Source organism: Bos taurus, chromosome 7 (assembly GCF_002263795.3).
Source record: "Bos taurus isolate L1 Dominette 01449 registration number 42190680 breed Hereford chromosome 7, ARS-UCD2.0, whole genome shotgun sequence".
Classification (NCBI taxonomy): Eukaryota; Metazoa; Chordata; class Mammalia; order Artiodactyla; family Bovidae; genus Bos; species Bos taurus.
The window spans coordinates 95081522-95097859 of NC_037334.1; the positions used below are offsets into that span (position 1 = coordinate 95081522).

At 39.5% G+C, this 16338-nt stretch overlaps 1 protein-coding gene across 3 annotated transcripts in view; it reads left to right on the top strand.

Annotated features, from left to right (window-relative positions):
• Positions 1 to 16338, top strand: part of RHOBTB3 (Rho related BTB domain containing 3) — an 86261-nt gene that overhangs the window by 45578 nt on the left and 24345 nt on the right. Inside the window, exons 11-12 of one of the 3 annotated variants that reach the window (XM_002689396.7) lie at positions 5216 to 5312; positions 10236 to 13171. The exons of 1 other annotated variant lie outside the window; for it this stretch is intronic. In XM_002689396.7, coding sequence (XP_002689442.1) covers positions 5216 to 5312; positions 10236 to 10351 — 213 coding nt within the window. In that variant the 3' untranslated portion in view covers positions 10352 to 13171. Of the gene's footprint in view, positions 1 to 5215; positions 5313 to 10235; positions 13172 to 16338 lie in introns of those variants that run through there. One more of the 3 variants, XM_024995328.2, reaches the window with a different exon arrangement.

Sequence of the window (16338 nt, forward strand, 5' to 3'; positions counted from 1 at the left end):
GAGACAGCCGTCAGGGCACAGTGATCGACTCTGGACTTACATTAAGCTGAACCTTCTGTTTTTCACAAGAATGTATTTGGTCCATCATAACAGATGATCAGGACTTTGTGAAATGTTATCTGGCATACAACATATTGGTTGTCCCTATCAACTTTGACATCCAGAATTAGGAAAATATGACAAGTTTGTCTTCATCCAAGTTACTAAGACAGAGCCACATAAGGGGGCAAAGGACTGACTCTCTGACAACTAAAAGCTTACCTCCGTGCTCTGGGTGTCACTCACTCGGTTGTGAGTGACTCTGCGACCCCATGGACTACAGCCTGCCAGGCTCCTCTGTCCCTGGATGTCTCCAGGCAAGGACACTGGAGTGGGTTGCCATTCCTTCTCCAGCCTCCGTGCTGAGATGAATTCATTAATCCCTGTGTCCATTTCTGGGAATGGAAGGGAATTCATTTAAAGCATCTAGGTCTTCTCTTATTATCTCCATAGCTATTTTTCATTTCTCTCATAATCAAGTCCTCAGATCAGATGTATTTAATATTACAGGAAAAACAAATTTTAAAGAAGAGATTAACCTTTATCTGTCTTTGAAATATAATTACATTGAGCTTGGGATTGATAGCTATTCTCTAGATTTAGGTTAAAATTTCTTTTTTATCCTTTCTAGCATTTTCACATTCATTTTTGATGTATCATTTTCATACATTCTAACAAGTCTTTCATACTTTAAAAAAAAATGTGCACAAGCTTTGTTTTCCTTATCTTGTAGTACCTTTTATATAGTTCACGCATAAGAGAACTCTCTGCTTGGTTGCATTGATTTCTTTAAGTGCCCCTCCCCAACACACACACACACACACACACACACACACACACACACACACACACACACACACACACACCACACGGTTCCTCGTGAGAATTATGATTGTATTGTCAGAAATTCTTCCTGACCTATTCCCTGAATGTGCAGTTTCTGACTGTGTGAGTAGTATCCTTATTTTTCCACTTGAATTTTTAAAGTCTAAGACACCAACTCTGCTTGAATTTTACTGTTTCTGAAGACTTTTCTGTTTGCTAGCATTAAGCCTGCTTTCGCTCGTTTTCCTTTAGTCTGTTCCTGGCAGTCCCTAATTTGCCAACATGAATCAGAAAAAGGATCAGTTTTCTTCCCAGTTCTCTTTGAAGTTCCTAGGTTGAGGTTGAGCTTTGCCAGCCAGTTCATCTGTTGGTCAGACTTTGGTTGACCTTTCCCTCGTTGCGTCTCTGACTTCCTTCTTTTGGCACAATTAGCCTTCTAGTGGCTCTCTGAATAATTGAAATTTGCAATCCCTCTATCATCTCTGCTGGTTTTGTATTGTATATCAGGAAAACATCATTCATACTTTTAAAAAAATTTTAATAGAGAAAGGGGTCACAAAGAGTTTTAGGCAGGAGATGATTACTTATTTTTTAAAACATATTTCTTTATTCTGGCTGTGTCGGGTCTTAGTTGCAGCTTGTCGGGTCTCGTTCTCTGACCAGGGATTGAATCTGGGCCCCATGTATTGGGAACGTGGAGTCTTAGCCACTGGACCGCCAGGGAAGTCCCACATCATCCGCAGTTTTGGTACAGATAAGAAGATTTGGTATTCTCTGTCTCACTTCTGCTGGAACTTTCCTCTAACCTCTCTCAGTTCTTTACCATGATTGTACCTTCAGATTCATATATTTCCGTCAGGTTGGAATCTTAACGTGCAACAAAGGCTCCCCTCCCCGGCCCTTAATCACATCAGTTCCTTTGGATCGAGGTAGAGATGCCCTATTCCTCCTCTCCTTTAAACCTTATCTTGGCAGACTTTGGTGACTCCTATGAAGTCCTATTTACTCTCATATTAAAGTGTTACGTTCAACTTCTTGTAATCTGTGCATTGATATTTGGTTTCCTCAAGCCACCATTTTTGTTTTTGACAGTTTCCTTGTGAGTTTGCTGGGGGTGAGGGGTACTTTCTCCATCATTACTATTCTTCACAGGGCTGTTAAATGTTGTAGCATTTGCTTTATGGTATTTTTTTAAATGTCTTTACAAATTCCATTATTTATTTCAGTTTGAACTGTCCTCTCGAGTCAGTGTATATTCTTCCCAAAATGTAGTTTTTCCAGTGGGATGCATTTCATTTCTTGCCAAGAGCCCATAATTATAAAATCTTAAATCTTGTTCAAAAATAAAATTCTGCCCTTGAACCATGCTTTTAATAGCCAGCTATTCATTTCTGTGATCTCCCTCTCTCTTGAAGTCACAGCCTGTAGGCAGTGTTCTAATCAGTGAAAACATAAAGTGAAAAAAGATTGTTAAAATGTGATATAGTATTAAATGAACTATAAAATCTCTTATAATTCAAAAATTCCGATTTTGTATAATTAAAATCAGGGCTTCCCTGGTGTCTCCGAGGTAAAGATTCCACCTGTCAATGCAGGAGACATGGATTCAATCTCTGGGTCAGGAAGATCTCCTAGAGGAGAAAATGGCAACCCATTCCGGTATTCTTGCCTGGAAAATCCCATAGGTAGAGGAGCCTAGCAGGATATAGTCCATGGGGTCTCAAAGAGTTGGACTCAACTTAGCAAATGAACAACGCCAACATAATTAAAATCAGAGGGACATTTGAATTTACATGTTAAAATATACCCACATTATAACTTAAAAAGAGTGGTACTTGAGTTTCTTCAAGATTTGAGATTACAAATCTGTTTTCAATGTAGTATTAGTTACTGCTTACATGCGCTTTCCTGACAGCTCAGATGGTAAAGAGTCTGCCTGCAATTCAGGAGACCCAAGTTTGATCCCTGGGTTGGGAAGATCTCCTAGAGAAGAGAATGGCTACCCACTCCGGTATTCTTGCTTATATACTATTTTTGAGTATAACAAGAATACAGGAGTGGGTAGTCATTCTCTTATCTCAAAGAGAGCTAGGGCTTCCCTGATAGCTCAGTTGGTAAAGAATCCACCTGCAATGCAGGATACCCCAGTTTGATTCCTGGGTGGGGAAGATCCACTGGAGAAGGGATAGGCTACCCATTCCAGTATTCTTGGGCTTCCCTGGTAAAGAATCTGCCTGCAATGTGGGAAACCTGGGTTTGATCCCTGGGTTGAGACCATCCCCTGGATTGAGACCGTCCCCTGGAGAAGGGAATGGCTACCCACTCCAGTATTCTGGCCTGGAGAATTCAATGGATTACAGTCCATAGGGTGGCAAAGAGTTGGATATGACAGCGACTTTCACTTAAGAAATCTATTAATGTATTTAGCCTAAAGGTAGAAACAACCTAAATTTTTATCAACAGATGAATGGATTAAACAGATGCGATACATGCAGTGAGATATTACTCAGCCTTAAAAAGGAATGAAGTTTGCATATATTATGACATGTGTGTGTGTGTGTGCACTCAGTTGCTCAGTCATGTTTGACTCTTTGCGACCCCATGGACTGTAGCCCACCAGGCTCCTCTGTCAATGGAATTTTCCAGGCAAGAACACTGGAGTGGGTTGCCATTTCCTCCTCCAGGGGATCTTCCCAACCCAGGGATCAAACCTGGGTCTCCTGCATCTCCTGCATTGGCAGGCCAGTAGTGCCTCCTGGGAAACCCATGTGTGTGTGTTTTAACTGGAGTATAGTCACTTTACAATGTCATGTTAGTTTCTGCTGCACAACAGTATGAATCAGCTATATGGATATATATATCCCTTTCCCTCTTGAGCTCCATCCCCCACACCCCATCCCAGAGCACCTAGGTCATCACAGAGCACCGAGCTGAGCTTCCCGTGGTATATAGCAGCTTCCCACCAGCTATCTATTTCACACATGGTGGTGTGTATATGTCAGTCCTAATCTCCCTATTCATCTCAACCTTCTCTTCCCCCATGTGTCCACATCTGTTCTGTACATTTTATTCCTACCCTGCAAATAGCTTCATCAGTACCATTTTTCTAGATTCCATATATGCATTCATATATGATCTTTGATTTTTTTCTCTAACTTACTTCACTCTGTATGACAGACTAGATTCATCCATATCACTGCCAATGACCCAGTTTTGTTCCTTAAAAAGTAATGAAGTTTTAATGCGTGCTGCCACATGGATGAACCTCAGGGACCTTATAGAATAAAGTAGAATAAATCAGTCAGAAAAAAGACAAACAGTACATAATTTTGTATAACCTATATGAGCTACCTGGAATAGCCAAACTCAGGGAAAATAGAGCAGTGGTTGCCAGAGACGGGGGTTAGGACAAAGGGGGAGTTATTGTTTAATGAGTACAGAGTTTCCGTTTGGGATGATAAAAAATTTCTGAAAGTGGACAGTGGTGATGGTTGCACAATGATGTGAATATACTTAATGCCAACAAATTGTACAAACTTAAAGGTGGTTAAAATGGTAAGTTTCATGTGACGCATATTTTACCACAGTAACATTGAAAGCCTCGCATTCCAAAGTTGCCTGCAGCAAATTACTGTAATCTGAATTGCGTGGTTGGATGGATTAGTCATGGGTTGGAGGTGTCACTGGGTTGGCACCAAGGTGATGATGTCATGGCCAAGTTTCTGAGTTTCCCTGTTATTAACTTTTGGAACTCAGGATGATAAATGTGCTGGGAATCCTGCTCAGTGCAACGTACATGCCAGTTATAAGCAGCCATTCATCCATAACCTCACAGAAATACTTACATGTTAAAACCAATACCCTTAGATTGATGACATTCCCTCCTCAGAATATTCTTTGGTTTTCTCTGCAGGTGAATTTGTTGAGATATGGCCAAGTGTATACATTTATTAACTCTGATCACCTCTCTGCCACACAGATATAAGTGTAGTTCGTGAAGGCCATGACCTTAGATGAAAAGCTGAAATGAAAATCCTCAAGAATCTCCAGTAGACTTTGTTACCCACAGATGTAGTCATGCATCTGCTTAAAAGCCTTTAAGCTCCTGTGGCCACCATAACTGTTTCTTCATTCGATCTGGTTTCTTTATTGATGTGATTTTATTATGATTTGTTAGTAAGGCTCCCTTTTCCTGCCTGCTGTCAGAGTGGGCTGAAGGTTGCATCGTGTCCAGACACATTAAACATGGAATTGGGCCCTCTGTGAGTTCTCCTGGACCATTCCCTCGATCGCATCATCATGTTGATGGTCATTATGTGCAATATTATTTCCCTTTACATTTTTCTTGCAGTTTCACCACTCTGATTGCCTCTCAACCTGGCTGCTTCATTTCATCGCCACTAACTACCTCATCTTCAGTCAAAAGCCTGAATTTCAGGATCTTTCAGGTAGATTGCTAATTAATGTTTTTTGGGGACAATGATACTCTTTTTCTTAGATTTGAGACATAATTTGTAGGAATAGTAGTTTTTAAAAAGTAAGTCAGTGTGAGACATTCCCTTTAAGTATGCAGTGTGGTAATGAGGATTCTTAATAATACCTGTGTTTCATAAGAAGCTTGACCTGTGTTGCACAAGACACATTCTAATGCTGGTTTCGTAGCTCCCATCCATTTTTAAATGCGTTTTTTTGTGAATTAGATAAAGTGGCCTCACATGGTATTTGGTTGTGATAAATGAGATTTGGTTTTAACCATCTAAGTCAGAAATGACATTTAAATAGTTCAGCTTTTTAAATTCTCTTCTTATAAAGAAAAATTTATCCCGACTTGTACTGGTTATCTCCCGTCCCTGTATGCATCCATCATATTACTTGGCAATAATAATTTTTTTATTGATCAAAGAGCGTTGCAAAGTTTACTGAGCAAAGGGTATACTTAATGTGATCTTTTAAGGTAAATTGTAGAGTTTAAAACCAGTCAAACGGTGAGCTTCTGAGTGCTGCATAAGATGAAAGAAAATGAAAATAGAAGAGTCATCAAGGTAGTCAGTTTAGATACAGTGGTTCTCTCATGTTATTGCCTAGAAAAGAGTCAAGGAGCAATCAAGTTATTGATAAAAAGGAGAAGGTAAAGATCTCCCAATCAAGTAGTTTGAGATGCTAAGCAGAGAAATCTCCCTGGCAATGGCCAAAGGTCTTGCGAGGTGGGCAGGAGTGGGGTGGGTAGCAGAGAGGAGGGCGGGGTAGGGGCCAGAGCTTGTTGTTGAACTCCTGCCAGCCACCGTCCTCCAGAGTACTTCCCTTTTGACCTGTGGAAATCTTAGAATTCTATGTAAAAATTGGCTTGTAAAAGAGAATCTGATGCTAGATGTCCACCTCTCTTGTTTTCATTCACCTATTCATCGCATAGTTAGGGAAACCAAGAAACACACAGTCAGTTTTGGGCAGATGTGTTCAGCCAGTCAGCACACACTGGATGCCTGTTGGGAGCCTCTTTCATAGAATCTTAACAGTGCAGGAGAGGAACATAACACATCATAGCAGGAACAGTAGATATTTGCTGTTTACTTTGTGTAAGAACCAGAGTTCATTCTTAAACATAAGGCATACATCCCCTTGCTGTTAGTAGGGGGCATTCTTACACAGTTATTCTTTAATCAGGCAATTAAAAATGAAATAAATGGACATTTTGATTTTTGGGCCACCTATAAGTCACCTTAAGTCAACTTCATTCGTGAAAGACAAGATGATTTTCCGATTACTGTTCTGCATAGAGGTATGATACACGTGTGCTTCCTAGGTGGCGCTGGCAGTAAAGAACATGCCTGCCAAAGCAGGAGGCTTAATAAGAGACGTGGGTTCAATCCCTGGGTCGAGAAGATCCCCGGGAGGAGGGCATGGCAACCCACTCTGGTATTCTTGCCTGGAGAATCCCATGGCCAGAGGAGCCTGGCAGGCTACAGTCCATGGGTCACAAAGAGTTGGGCATGACTGAGCGACTGAGCATGCACGAACAGGATACCCATGGAGTACCATTGCAACTTAGGGAGAAAGATGTTCTCTGAGTCCTTTGAGTTATTCATTTTTATTTTATTTTATTATTTATACAACTGCCTATTAAGCATGTTATGACCACCTGGCATAGTGAGAAGCAGGATTCCAGGGTGTAATTTGAGAAGGCAGGGTAAGAACACAAGACTATGTCAGTGACTGTCTAATGTTCCTTTGATGGAAATAAAAATAGTATCCTGAGTGCTCTGATTCAGTGGTGCCTGTTCACATCTAGGACCTGTTGTGATATGTCCTCTTGGGCAGAGAAAAAAAAAAAAAAGCCCCTGTGTATAAGGGAGAATTTGATGGCCTATATCAGCAGTCACAAATTGACAAGTCTGTGGGTTGAATATAACTTGCCCAAGGATCTTATTTCTACCAGATGGTATTATAACTTCTTTTAGTGTCAATATTTAAACACTGTAATGTGTCACATTTTAAGAATTGAAATTTCTGGCTTCTTTTGAAAAGTTGGAAGATTTGGTGCTTCTGGGCCCGTCTTCCGAGCTGGCCACACCCTGGAATGGAGCATGACTGCACGTGTATCTGACATGGTGCCCCAGTCTCCTCTCTTCCCAGATGCCTAACTCTTGGCCTACTTCACATGGTCCCTTGAACTTGAAAGGCTTCATGTCACAGTCCCTTTACAGCTTACGTAAAGAATGGCTCATTTTCAGCCTCAAAAATTACCAGATTATTATTGGAATTATAAGAAATGTTTTCTCTTACCTGCGAATTTTTCTTCATTAGAGGTGTTTAGAAATTGAAAAGTGAGACTGGAAAAGATCTTACGTTAATGCTGCCGCCGATACATCATAACTCAGTGAAAGAGCTCGTTAAATACTAGGTGTATTTTACATACCAGATTCGTAGGAAAGCAAACAGCAGTGCACAGGAATATGTTACCCTTGGCACTTATGAATTCATTATTCTGTTTAATTTATCTCAGTATTATGTTATATATTATAACAGGTTTTTTGATCTTGTTTTGATTTTTGCTGGCTACCAGAGCTCATCTACGATAAATTTCTTCTCTCTCTCTTCTTTAATGTTAACTGAGGCAGCAGTCTTATATCACCTTTGCTTCCTATTGAAATGTACAATTAATTTCCCTGAGCAGCTAGGCCCCGCAGCCTGGATCAGGACCTTGCTAATCCAAATTATAATAGATGGAGACAAACAGTAGATGGAGAAGTGGAAACTGGCTTAGCAGAAGGAAACCTAAATGCCCACAGAAGGGAATACTGACGAGAAACAAGCTGATCCAGCCAGCAGAATACTGTAAAGCCTTAAAAATTTGCGAGACCTGGTATTTCAGAAAGCAAAATGAGACTTGGGGCTGAAAGCTGCAGAGCTAGCTGAATGCTTCTGCTGTGCTCTGTCCCACCCAGGCAGGGAACTGCTCCCTCATCATCACAAGAATCGGGGGTTTATTCCTGGAAAAGTTAAAACCAAAAAAGCTAGAGGATCATAAACTCAGAGTGTAGCTGAGATTGGGGCAAGGAGCTGGACTGAAAACATAGGGATCGCGTGCAAGTGCGCACATTAGGCAGTAAGCCTCCAGCCTCCTCCCGTCTCAGGTTCTAGAGTTTGGGCAGCCAGGTATTGACTGCCACCTTGACTCTTCACCAGTCAGCAAGTCCTGCCCGTGCCCCACAGACTTCCAAACAGTTTTCTAGCATTTCACTTTTAAATATGAAGAGGTTAACTGAGGATCAACTGATATTTGAGGCACTCTTCAGTTCAGTTCAGTTGCTCAGTCATGTCCGACTGTTTGCGACCCCATGAATCGCAGCACGCCAGGCCTCCCTGTCCATCACCAGCTCCCGGAGTTCACTCAGACTCATGTCCATCGAGTCAGTGATGCCATCCAGCCATCTCATCCTCTGTCGTCCAATGGGAAAGATGAATACCAAAACAAAATGAAGAAAAATAGAAGAAAAGGAATTTATAGGAACAAAGAGTAGAGGAAATCTTAAAAAAAAAACACCCAACCATTAATATCTGCAAAGAATAAGAGATACATGTTTGTAAAACAAAGATAGAATGTTATAAAAGAGAAACAGCATTCATAGAGACTGAGTGTAGAATAATGCTTGCTGGGATGTGGGGGAGGGGGGACAAGGAGTTGATGTTTGATGGGTGTAGAGTTTTAGTTTTGCAGGATGAAAAGAGTTCTGGAGATTGGTTGACAACAATGTGAATGTACATAACATGACTGATCTGTACACTTTAAAATAGTTAAGGTGGTAAATTTTATGTTACATGTATCTTAGCATAATTAAAGAAAACGATAAAAGAACAAGAAGTTGCTCTTGAAAATTAGAATAGGATAGCAAAAAAAAAACCATAACAGAACAACCAAACAACTAAATAAATAAACGAGTAGAAAAGTCAAGGTAAGGAAATCTCCTAGAAAGTAGGACAAAAAGAGGAGAAAAAGGGTTTAAAAAAAAAAGTCAGAGGCTCAATGCAGGAGTGAAGTATCTGGGTGATAGAAATTAATACAGGAAGAAAGGAAAAAACACTGAGGAGGAAATTATCAAAGACATAATAGAAGAAGTTATCCCAGTACTGAAGAAACGGAGTCAGCATATTAAAAGGCTCCGCTAAGTGCTCAGCTTAATGAATGAACAAGGTCCATGATTGGGCTGTGCAGGAACACTGACTTATAAATAGGAAAATCTAAATGTTCATAGAATAAAAAAACCCACAGATGACTTATCAGCGACTGTGAATCTGCATGGTAGTAGAGTTCTTAACAACCCTGAAAACTAGGAAGCAATGGAGTACTGTCTTCAACATACTGAGGGAAGATTCCATACCAGACCAGATGATCTGTTGAGTGTAAGATGCTTCATCACAAACAAGGTCTCAAAAATACTTTTTATGCTTGCCCCCCTTTCAGGAAGCTAATAAAAGTTGTGCTTCATCAAAACTAGAGAAAGCAGAGTGAAAGACGAAGTCTAGGAGCAGAGGGAAAAAGAATTGAGAGGACTTCAGAGTTTGGAAGGTTGAGTTAGCGACAGAGAAAACTAAATGAAAAACACAAAGTCCTTTATCTCCGGGAAAAAGAAGTCTTACTTGGGGGAGAGGAAAAAAAAAGGACATAATCAAATACTACTTGATGAAGCAGTGACATGATGTATGTAATTGTAAATCACAGAGTAGCGTGAATCCTGATGACTGATTGAGAGGAGGGGAGGAAGTGTACAGCAGAGCGTGGATCTCATCTGTTGCATGCAAAACCAATACTTAATATTGAAAGTTGATCCCAAATAAAATATATTCAATTAATACTCTCTTTCTAAAACTTTTAGTGGAAGAACGCAGTTTTGTTGAAAAGCACAGATGGCCATCGACTATGTACTTGAAGCAGCTTGCAGAATACAGGAAATATATTCACTCCCGGAAGTGTCGTTGCTTAGTAATGTGACCTGGAATTTTTATATACATGCATTTTTTCCTTGTTATTATGAAGAATGGGGTACTTCTGGGTTCCAGGAGAATTCTTGCAACCGAAACCAATATGGGAGTTTAAAAAAATCACCATTCAGCTTACCGTGCTTATTAGATCTTGTTGGAAAAAACTACTATTGTGATCTTAAAAGGGAACAAAGTATACTGTAGGTTAAAATGAAGACTTCACCCTAGCATATAAAGCTGTGTACAGCTACTTTTCCCTTCAAGATTCCTTACTGGTTTAGTGATATGAATACCCCTTCCATTTAAGAAATGTTCAAATTTTTTAAAAATCATGTAGAAATTTCATAATCTGATTAATTGCGCTATTAAAATAAGGGCCATTTAAAGACCCAGTATGACTGTTTCTATAATGAGAAATCTAGAAGACTGATCAGACTGAGATCTTAGAAATTTTCCTGGGATTTTAAACGTGAAATGCCACCTCATTCCAAATCAAGTGACAATGTTCAAACCATGATGAAAAAAAAAAATGTGTTTTTTGTCTGAACAATCCACCTGACCCACCTTGCCTCTCTTCCATGATTCTTATTAGCCAGGAAATCTGTATAGGGCTGGCTTTGTGGCTGTGTAGCCTTTGTGCTCACACGGGCCCCCTGCTTAGACGGGCACCATGCTTGGTCCACTACCCTGCGATTGCCACCTTAAAATTCATGTGTGAAGGAGGGCCCTGCATTTTCACTCTGTACTGGCAGATCATGCATATCTCCACGCAGGGTATGTTGTCTTGCTCAGAACATTATCTTCTCTGAAAGCAGAAAAGAGGCACTGACATCAAGCAAAGAGAAGGAAGCTTGCTGAGGAAAGAGATCACATGGGATTTCCCCCACCGGGAAGTCTGTACCACCCAGGGCCTCTCTCCTCTGCACCACCCAGGGCCTCTCTCCTCTGCCACCTCAACTGGCAAGTGAGAAATGCGTCACGTTGGCTTCACTTTGAGACATTCAGAGTCCTGGCTCCACACAGATAAATACTTTGCTGATCATTCTCTAAGACCAGGATGTTGGTAAAAGTGACTGGCCGGTGTGACTTTAATATGCATTTATGAAAATGCTCGTAGGAAAAGATGCTTTCTAGAGAATTTGCAATCAAAGGCCCAAGAGTTTTCTTTCTTTCAGTGTATTTACTAACATTAAGACATCAGTGGCTTGAACTATGTGAATTCTCTCTGTGGACCGAAAGGGTATTTAATGAAGAATAACATGAATCTTGTCCTTCAGGATTTTATCTTGTAAGTTCAAAGAAAGGATATAAATCAAGACTTGTTACATGGAAAGAAAAAGGTACTAAGATAGAGGACAGAATTATAGTTTCTTTTAAATCACATGTCAGCAGAAACAATTACATCAGAAGCTTGCAAGCTGAGAGATGGAAAACCAGATTACTATTTATTGTTAGCATCCTTTTCATCTGTAATAAAGTATTGGAATATATTTTTATTTTAATTTCCAGTAACTTTAGAATACACATACTTTTTGCCCACCTATTCTAAGGTTTGTTTAAACAGTCTTATGCCATAGATTAGACACAATACTATATAGTTCTTGAATGTTTGCCAACACCGTCAGAATAAAACAGTAAAAAATCCCCTACAAATATCTTACAAGAAACCTGTTTTTAATTGGATTGTGTTGATAAAGATTACTGGAATGCATTTTTAGTTTTTGTATTTAATTCATTTGAATTAATCAACTCCCACACTTGACAAGGATTAACATTGTAAAGAATAAATACTGAAGTAGATTTTTAGTAATTCATTCACATTTAAGGCCTTTTAAAATGTAATGATAGCCTTTTGCTTTTCATAAGCATATCTTTACCCCTACATTAATTACAGCATTATGTCTAAGTAACTTTTAATCTAGGAAACTGAAAAATATAAGTGCTAAAGTAAAATATTTCCTTGAAAATACTATTTAACACATCAGTAGACTATAGATAGTTTCTAGGTTGTTGGACCTACGTGAAAGTTGGGTTTGGGAGCTGCTGCTCTGGTGGCATTGAGCACGTAGTTCTGATTATGAAAGTTCTTTGCCACCTGCGAGTGACTCACAAGTGTCACAGCTCTCCTGTGCTAGTCAGAACAGTAATCAAGTTAGTCTTTAAACCTAGACTCTTCAATACCTTTGGATTAACTCGATTTAAAATAACAAGAGGTTTTTAAAAAAAAAAACAAAAAAAACTTACAAACTATCTTGGAAAATGAGTTCTCTTTTAGAGTTTTTCTAATTGAAAGATTATTTCTAGATGAATGTATGCTTTGTGCTGATCTCTGCTTCAATATATTTATCAGTCATTTTATTTAGAGAAGATACTGTATAGTATCAATAGAACTAAGGCCTTTTCTTTCTGGGCCAGATTTTCACCTTATATAACCCTTTATATACTTCTGACTACTCTGTGTTCATTATTGTAGCAGAGTAGGCGTATACTGTAGAAGGTTTTGGAAACCTAACAGAAATTGACCCTGTCTAATCCAGCATGGTGGTTTCCTGTTGGGTCAAAGCAGAAAACTGAAGAATTAGGTCAATTTGACTTTCTGGACAGCTGAACTTCTCAACTCTAATTTTAAAAACTACACTACACTGATACAGCTAATCAGACAAAAGGTCCTCGCGTATTTTATTTAATTTAAATCATCTGTTTAATTCTGTCTTTAATAATTTTGCAAAGAAGGGTATGTGTGTATTTTAATATAGCCTGACCTGAATTTATATGTTTTTAGTTTTAGTATTTAACACTTTTGTAACAAATAAACCTTTTTTTAAAACAAGCTTCACACAGTGTCATGTAGTTATTTTCACTTTGGATGTGAATTGCTGAAGTAAACTTGGGAATCCTGCCTTGTATTTCTCAAGCATAATTGTGAAAACCATTATGTGCAAAATATTTAGAACGTTGATGTGTTAGCTGTGATGAGATACAGAAATTTATATTATCTTTAACAACTGGTAGAATTTCTCTTAACAAAAATATCTCTTTTTTCTTTGAAAAAAAAAAATGCTTTGATAATTATGTAGCATAGAAACGAGCACATATGTGTTATTTTGGGGGCAAGACTTTTGAGAAACAGAGGCAACTCCACACAATAGTGGGTTAAGAATTTGGGTCTTTCCAGCAAAATGAAAAGGCACCCTACTGACTGGGAGAAAATATTTGCAAGTTCTATATCTGATAAAGGGTTAGTGTCCAAAATATGTGAAGAACTCATGTAACTCAATAGCCAAAAAAAAAAAAAAACGAAACCAAATAAGCCAGTTAAAAACTGTTCAGAGGATCTGAATAGACCTTTTTTCAAAGAACACATGCAGAAAGCAAGCAGGCACATGAAGAGATGCTCAGGATCATTAATTTTCAAAGAAATGCCAATCAGCATCACAATGAGGTATCACCTCACGCCTGTCAGAATGGCTGTCATCAAACAGACAGGAAGTAAGTGTTGGCGAGGATGTGGAGAAACACTGTGCACTGTTGGGAGAGATGTAACTGGTACAGCCACCACGGGAGCAGTATGGAGGTTTCACAAAAACCAGAAATGAACTACCGTATGATCCGCATTTCCCCTTCTGGGTGTTTATCTGAAGAAAATGAAAATACTAACACAAAAAGATATCCGCACTCCCGTGTTCATCGCAGCATTGCAATATTCAGGATTTGGGAATAACCTCAGTGTCCATCCATGGATGAATGGATTAAGAAAACATGCCATATATATGTATATGCACATACAATGGAATATGATTTGGCCATAAAATATAAAATCTTACTATTTGTGACAACATGAATGGACCTTGAGGACATTGTGCTGAGTGAAATAAATCAGAGAAAGACGAATACCATATGATCTCACATATGTATTGCTGTTGTTCAGTCGCTAAGTCGTGTCCTACTCTTTGTGACCCATGAACTACAGCACACCAGGCTTCCCTGTCCTTCACTATCCCCTAGAGTTTGCTTAAACTCATGCCCATTGAGTCGGTGATGCCATCCAACCATCTCATCCTCTGTCGTCCCCTTCTCCTCCCGCCTTCGATCTTTGCTAGCATCAGGGTCTTTTCCAATGAGTCAGCTCTTCGCATCAGGTGGCCAAAGTATTGGAGTTTCAGCTTCAACATCAGTCCTTCCAATGAATATTCATGGTTGATTTCCTTTAGAATTGACTGGTTTGACCTCCTTGCTGTCCAAGGGACTCTCAGGAGCCTTCTCCAGCACCACCGTTTGAAAGCATCAGTGCTCAGTGCTTTTTCTGTTGTCCAGCTCTCATATCCATACATGACTACTGGAAAAACCATAGCTTCGACTGTCCTGACTGACCTTTGATGGCAAAGTGATGTCTGTGCTTTTGAATATGCTAAGTTTGTCATAGCTTTTCTGCCAAGAAGCAAGTGTTTTAATGGCTGTAGTCACTATCTGCAGGGATTTCAGAGCCCAAGAAAAGAAAATCTGTCAGAGTTTCCACTTTTTCTCCACCTATTTGACCAGATGCCATGATCTTAGTTTTTTGAATGTTGAGTTTTAAGCCAGGCTTTTCACTCTCCTCTTTCACTTTCAGCAAGAAGCTCTTTAGTTCCTCTTCACTTTCTGCCATAAGGGTGGTGTCATCTGCATATCTGAGGTTATTGATATTTGTCTTTTCAGTCTCGATTCCAGCTTGTGATTCATCCAGCCTGGCATTTCACAAGATGTACTCTGTATAAAATTTAACTAAGCAGGGTGACCATATGTAGCCTTGATGTACTCCTTTCCCAATTTTGAACCAGTCCCTTGTTCCATGTCTAGTTCTAACTGTTGCTTCTTGTCCTGCACACAGGTTTCTCAGAAGACAGGTAAGGTAGTTTGCTATTCCGATCTCTTTAAGAATTTTCCATAATTCGTTGTGATCCACACAGTCAAAGGCTTTGGTGTAGTCAGTGAAGCAGAAGTAGATGTTTTTTTGAATTCTCTAGCTTTTTCTGTGATCCATCAGATGTTGGCAATTTGATCTCTCATTTTTTCTGCTTTTTCTAAATCCAGCTTGTACATCTAGAAGTTCTGAGTTCACATGCTGGTGAAGTCTAGCTTGAAGGATTTTGAGTATGAGTATTACCTTGCTTGCATGGGCAATGAGCACAATTGTATATGTATATGAAATATTAAACTAAAAAGCCCTCAAAAACTGAGCTTACAGATCTAGAGAACATATTGGTGGTTGCCAGAGGCAGGGGGTAAGGGGAGTGTGAAATGGGTGAGGGAAATCCAGAGTTATAAACTTCCAGTTACAAAATAGGTCATGAGACTATAATGCAGTGCATGGCGTCTATATTTAATAGTACCATATTGTGTGTTTGAAAGTTGCTAAGAGAATAGATACTAAAAGTTTTCATCACAGGGAAGAAAATTTGTAACTAAGTGGTGATGGATGTTAATTACTCACTGTGGTGATCAGTTTGCAATATATGCAAATATCAAATCATGATGTTGTATACCTAAAATGAATATAACGTTGTATGTCAATTATATTTCAGCTTTTAAAAACTGGGACTTTCCAGGGTTGAGCACAGGTAGGAGGAGGCAAGAGACCAGGCGGCCGTAACATGAGATGGAATGTGCACTGTATATTATAGCCCCTCCCTAGAAGGTTCCCAGATTGCCAGTTAAGACTCCTGAACCCATAAAGACCTCCTCAGTTCCATTAGAATTATAATCCTAACTCAAATCTCACCTGGGAACAAAGCCTTCAAGAAGACTCCCAGTGCCTATTGAAGAACCTCCACAGTCCTCTGCCAGCAAGATCCTTCATAACCTAGCCTCAACTTTTCTGCCTTGACAAATAGAACTACCCTCCACACTATGTTCTTGCTCATACGCCCTGCTGGCTGGGATTGGGTTACCATTTCCTATCTACTTTGCAAGCTCCAGCATATCCTGTAGTGGAGGTCGTCATGCTTAGTCATGTCTGAC